Here is a 4,914-nt window from a genome sequence, read left to right as displayed (position 1 = left end):
CACTACCTACGGGGGGGGCTGCGTGGCACTACCTACGGGGGGGCTGCGTGGCACTACCTACGGGGGGGCTGTGTGTGGCACTACCTACGGGGGGCAGTGTGGCACCAGCTACGGGGGGGCTGTGTGGCACCAGCTACGGGGGGGCTGTGTGGCACCAGCTACGGGGGGGCTGTGTGGCACCAGCTACGGGGGGGCTGTGTGGCACCAGCTACGGGGGGGCTGTGTGGCACCAGCTACGGGGGGGGCTGTGTGTAGCACTACCTACGGGGGGGCTGTGTGTAGCACTACCTACGGGGGGGTTGCGTGGCCCTAGCTACAGGGGGGCTGCGTGGCCCTAGCTACAGGGGGGGCTGCGTGGCCCTAGCTACAGGGGGGGCTGCGTGGCCCTAGCTACAGGGGCTGCGTGGCACAAGCTACAGGGGCTGCGTGGCACTAGCTACAGGGGGGCTGCGTGGCACTAGCTACAGGGGGCTGCGTGGCACTAGCTACAGGGGGGCTGCGTGGCACTAGCTACAGGGGCTGTGTGGCACTAGCTACAGGGGGGCTGCGTGGCACTAGCTACAGGGGGGCTGCGTGGCACTAGCTACAGGGGGGCTGCGTGGCACTAGCTACAGGGGGGCTGCGTGGCACTAGCTACAGGGGGGCTGCGTGGCACTAGCTACAGGGGGGCTGCGTGGCACTAGCTACAGGGGGCTGCGTGGCACTACCTACAGGGGGCTGCGTGGCACTACCTACAGGGGGGCTGTGTGTGGCATTACCTACAGGGGGGCTGTGTGTGGCATTACCTACAGGGGGGCTGTGTGTGGCATTACCTACAGGGGGGCTGTGTGTGGCATTACCTACAGGGGGGCTGTGTGTGGCATTACCTACAGGGGGGCTGTGTGTGGCATTACCTACAGGGGGGCTGTGTGTGGAAGTACCTACAGGGGCTGTGTGGCACTAGTTACAGGGGGGACCCTGTGTCTGTCCTGTTATGGGGGCACTGTGGCACAGGTATGCACTGTATTGTCCATGGCATATACCCGGTGTTGCTCCTCCGGCCTCCAGGACGACTTCAGGGCCCTCACAGGGAGCAAATTCCGTTTAGGCAGCCGAGGAGATTTTCCCGCGCTCCGTCACTGAGGAGTCGTCATGGTAACAAGAGAAATGCACGTTTAATAAAAATAAGGAGAAAAAACACTAAGCCGCATCTGCATGTCCTACTCTGATTGGTCAGTAATGTTTATCAAGCTCCGCCCATAGGCGTAAGGCGGATCTGAGAAGCACGCAGGCGCGCTCACGGTCGTTGTGAGGTAAGAGAAATGTCCCGGCCCGGCGCCTGTACCCCGTGTCCCCCCTCCCGTGTCTGTTATACCGGGAGTACGTGCCGCGGTGTTTCCCCGTGTTTTGTGTCTCACATGGTGGGGCTGATATAGACGTCTGTTATAATGTGCTGTACCCTGTTCTAGCGATCCATAGTGTGGTGACGTCATACCCGGGGCCACTGCACCATACATTATATAGTCACGTGATCACACCAGGAGCTCCCAGCACTACATCACCCATCATCCCCCTACTCTGTACTATGCGGCCGGCACTACATCACCCATCATCCCGCTACTCTGTACTATGCGGCCTGCACTACATCACCCATCATCCCGCTACTCTGTACTATGCGGCCTGCACTACATCACCCATCATCCCGCTACTCTGTACTATGCGGCCGGCACTACATCACCCATCATCCCGCTACTCTGTACTATGCGGCCGGCACTACATCACCCATCATCCCGCTACTCTGTACTATGCGGCCGGCACTACATCACCCATCATCCCGCTACTCTGTACTATGCGGCCGGCACTACATCACCCATCATCCCGCTACTCTGTACTATGTGGCCGGCACTACATGTATTATGTGGTCACCTCCCCATGTAATACTACATTTCCCCTGTAGGGGAGCAGTTTTCTGGAGGATCCCGTACATCATGTATTATGTGGTCACCTCCTCATGTAATATTACGTTTCCCCTGTAGGGGAGCCGTTTTCTGGAGGACACCGTACATCATGTATTATGTGGTCACCTCCCCATGTAATACTACATTTCCCCTGTAGGGGAGCAGTTTTCTGGAGGACCCCGTACATCATGCATTATGTGGTCACCTCCCCATGTAATACTACGTTTCCCCTGTAGGGGAGCAGTTTTCTGGAGGACCCCGTACATCATGCATTATGTGGTCACCTCCTCATGTAATACTACATTTCTCCTGTAGGGAAGCAGTTTTCTGGAGGACCCCTTACATCATGTATTATGTGGTCACCTCTTCATGTAATACTACGTTTCTCCTGTAGGGAAGCAGTTTTCTGGAGGACACCGTACATCATGTATTATGTGGTCACCTCCTCATGTAATACTACATTTCTCCTGTAGAGGAGCAGTTTTCTGGAGGACACCGTACATCATGTATTATGTGGTCACCTCTTCATGTAATACTACGTTTCTCCTGTAGGGAAGCAGTTTTCTGGAGAACCCCGTACATCATGTATTATGTGGTCACCTCTTCATGTAATACTACGTTTCTCCTGTAGGGAAGCAGTTTTCTGGAGGACACCGTACATCATGTATTATGTGGTCACCTCCTCATGTAATACTACATTTCTCCTGTAGAGGAGCAGTTTTCTGGAGGACACCGTACATCATGTATTGGTCACCTCATGTAATACTACTTTTCCCCTGTAGAGGAGCAGTTTTCTGGCGCAGTGCTGATGGGGCGCTCTGTAATCTGCAGGGTGTTGGTTGAGGTTTCTGCCGGCAACAGAAGCCCTGTTTTCCAACTAACACTTAGAAAATAACAAAGTATTTATTGAATTTATGCAAAGAAAAGACAGACTACATATAATTTAAAAATTAGAGTCCATTGCTGACTGCAATCAGCTTAGTGCAAGGTACAGAAAGCCTGGAGCTGACGGCTGCAGCACGCAGCTCCAGACCAAACGTTCAATTCTAAGAGTCAGCAGGACACGTGTTTAAAATTTCAGACTAGAAGCCCCCCCGACATGTTTCGCTACGATGTAGCGTCTTCAGGGGTATCGGGGCTAATGATACCCCTGAAGACGCTACATCGTAGCGAAACATGTCGGGGGGGCTTCTAGTCTGAAATTTTAAACACGTGTCCTGCTGACTCTTAGAATTGAACGTTTGGTCTGGAGCTGCGTGCTGCAGCCGTCAGCTCCAGGCTTTCTGTACCTTGCACTAAGCTGATTGCAGTCAGCAATGGACTCTAATTTTTAAATTATATGTAGTCTGTCTTTTCTTTGCATAAATTCAATAAATACTTTGTTATTTTCTAAGTGTTAGTTGGAAAACAGGGCTTCTGTTGCCGGCAGGCAATAAATCTATTTCCATTTAACCAATACGCCCACCAACTATAGGGGTCCTCCCCTTTGTGTGTATTGGTTGAGGTTTCGGCATCTCTTACAATCTGTATTATGAAGTTGGGCTTGGATCGCTGTGTTCATTATTTTCTTTTTTCCTCCCCAGGTCATGGCTGAGCAGACGTCTCTTCACGAGCGCCCCCCTACTCATCGCCGGCGGCCGGCTCCACGCCCGCCCCGCGGCCCCAATGACATCTACGTTAACACAAAGACTGATTTCCGGGCCCAGCTGTCTCGGTGTCGTCGCCTCCTGGAGAGCGGAGCGCAGAAGGAGCTGAGGGTGCACGGGCTGGGCCTCGCCATCGGCCGTGCTATTAACCTGGCCTTACAGCTGCAGCTCGCCATGCCGGAGACCCTCCTCCTGTCCGCCAGCACCTCCACCGTGGAGCTGACGGATGACATGGAGGCCGAGGGAGGAGAGGACGGAGAACCGGGCACCCGCAACAGGAACAACTCTGCCATCCACATCCGAGTATACCGAGCCCATGAGGAGTGAGCCGGGAGAACCCCATGACCCACCGGCCCCGGGACAGGACTATAGACTGTATACAATGAGAGGACTGTGCACACACTGATATATCGTCTTCTCCAGTCATAACTGCTTTTACATTATATTTTATACTCCAGTCACATCCAGAGCTGCAGTCATAACTTTGTTCTTACATAACGTCTTATACTCCAGTCACATGCTGATATGTATCGCTCTATCTCTTGTATTATAAAATCTGTGGATGTGACTGGAGCACATGACCTGATGTAACAGCTCAGTAGTGACTGCAGCTCTGGATGTGACTGGAGTAAAAGACATGATAAAGATATAACCTGTACAGTGCCGGTCGTTGACCTGACTTGTGTGGATATAAATCACGGCGCGGCCGCCCTGAGCGGAGGACTCGTCACTTCTGTTATTGCCGGTAATAAATAGTGTGAGGAGATGATTTCCTGCGTGCAAAGGGTTAACAGACCTGACCCAACTCAGAGTCTAACGTCCAATATCAGATAACATCAAACTATAAAGAGATAATTGGATATGTGTTGCACAAGTAAATAAACCCAAAAACGCTACAGAAACTGCATAGTGAGTATAGGACGGTAATCTGAAGATATGTAAGAAATCCTATAGAGATGAACAGGCATAGTGAGGGCAGTAACGGCAGCATCTAATGCTAACAAAGGTAACACATACCTAAGGACATGATGGGACACAGGAGCAAAGACGCCTCGACACGCGTTTCGCCACGGACCGGCTTCGTCAGGAGGCTGACGATATTAAAATAAAGGGGAACTTATATAGGATAGCTAGCACTAATAATACTACACACCTGTGGATGCTGCGCAGATCGACGCTCACACCGCACGTTGCGAGACTCCGAAGCGCCGGAGTGTCCGCATGGTGATGACGCGGCCCGTCAAGTGACGCGGGACGCACATCACCAAGGAGATGCGGACAAACAAAATTGGCACCACGGAATGAGGGAATCACAGCGCATGCGTGGAGGA

General features: G+C 52.7%; 1 protein-coding gene across 3 annotated transcripts; it reads left to right on the top strand.

The window, feature by feature from the left end:
* Nucleotides 1-1,195: 1,195 nt before the first annotated feature.
* On the top strand, nt 1,196-4,443 carry POP7 (POP7 ribonuclease P/MRP subunit). 3 transcript variants are annotated; one of them, XM_075849260.1, is made up of 2 exons: nt 1,196-1,292; nt 3,521-4,352. In XM_075849260.1, exon 2 carries the CDS (start codon nt 3,524-3,526, stop codon nt 3,908-3,910), a length of 387 nt encoding a protein of 128 aa, XP_075705375.1. In that variant the 5' UTR covers nt 1,196-1,292; nt 3,521-3,523; the 3' UTR covers nt 3,911-4,352. The 3 variants fall into 3 exon arrangements, with proteins under 3 accessions (XP_075705375.1, XP_075705376.1, XP_075705374.1); XM_075849261.1 differs by lacking the exon at nt 1,196-1,292 and adding an exon at nt 1,302-1,359 and having other exon boundaries at nt 3,521-4,443; XM_075849259.1 differs by lacking the exon at nt 1,196-1,292 and adding an exon at nt 1,318-1,400 and having other exon boundaries at nt 3,521-4,443.
* Nucleotides 4,444-4,914: the final 471 nt, after the last annotated feature.

Source organism: Rhinoderma darwinii, unplaced genomic scaffold, assembly GCF_050947455.1.
Source record: "Rhinoderma darwinii isolate aRhiDar2 unplaced genomic scaffold, aRhiDar2.hap1 Scaffold_721, whole genome shotgun sequence".
Lineage (NCBI taxonomy): Eukaryota > Metazoa > Chordata > Amphibia > Anura > Rhinodermatidae > Rhinoderma > Rhinoderma darwinii.
This window is presented reverse-complemented; position numbering and strand designations above follow the sequence as displayed.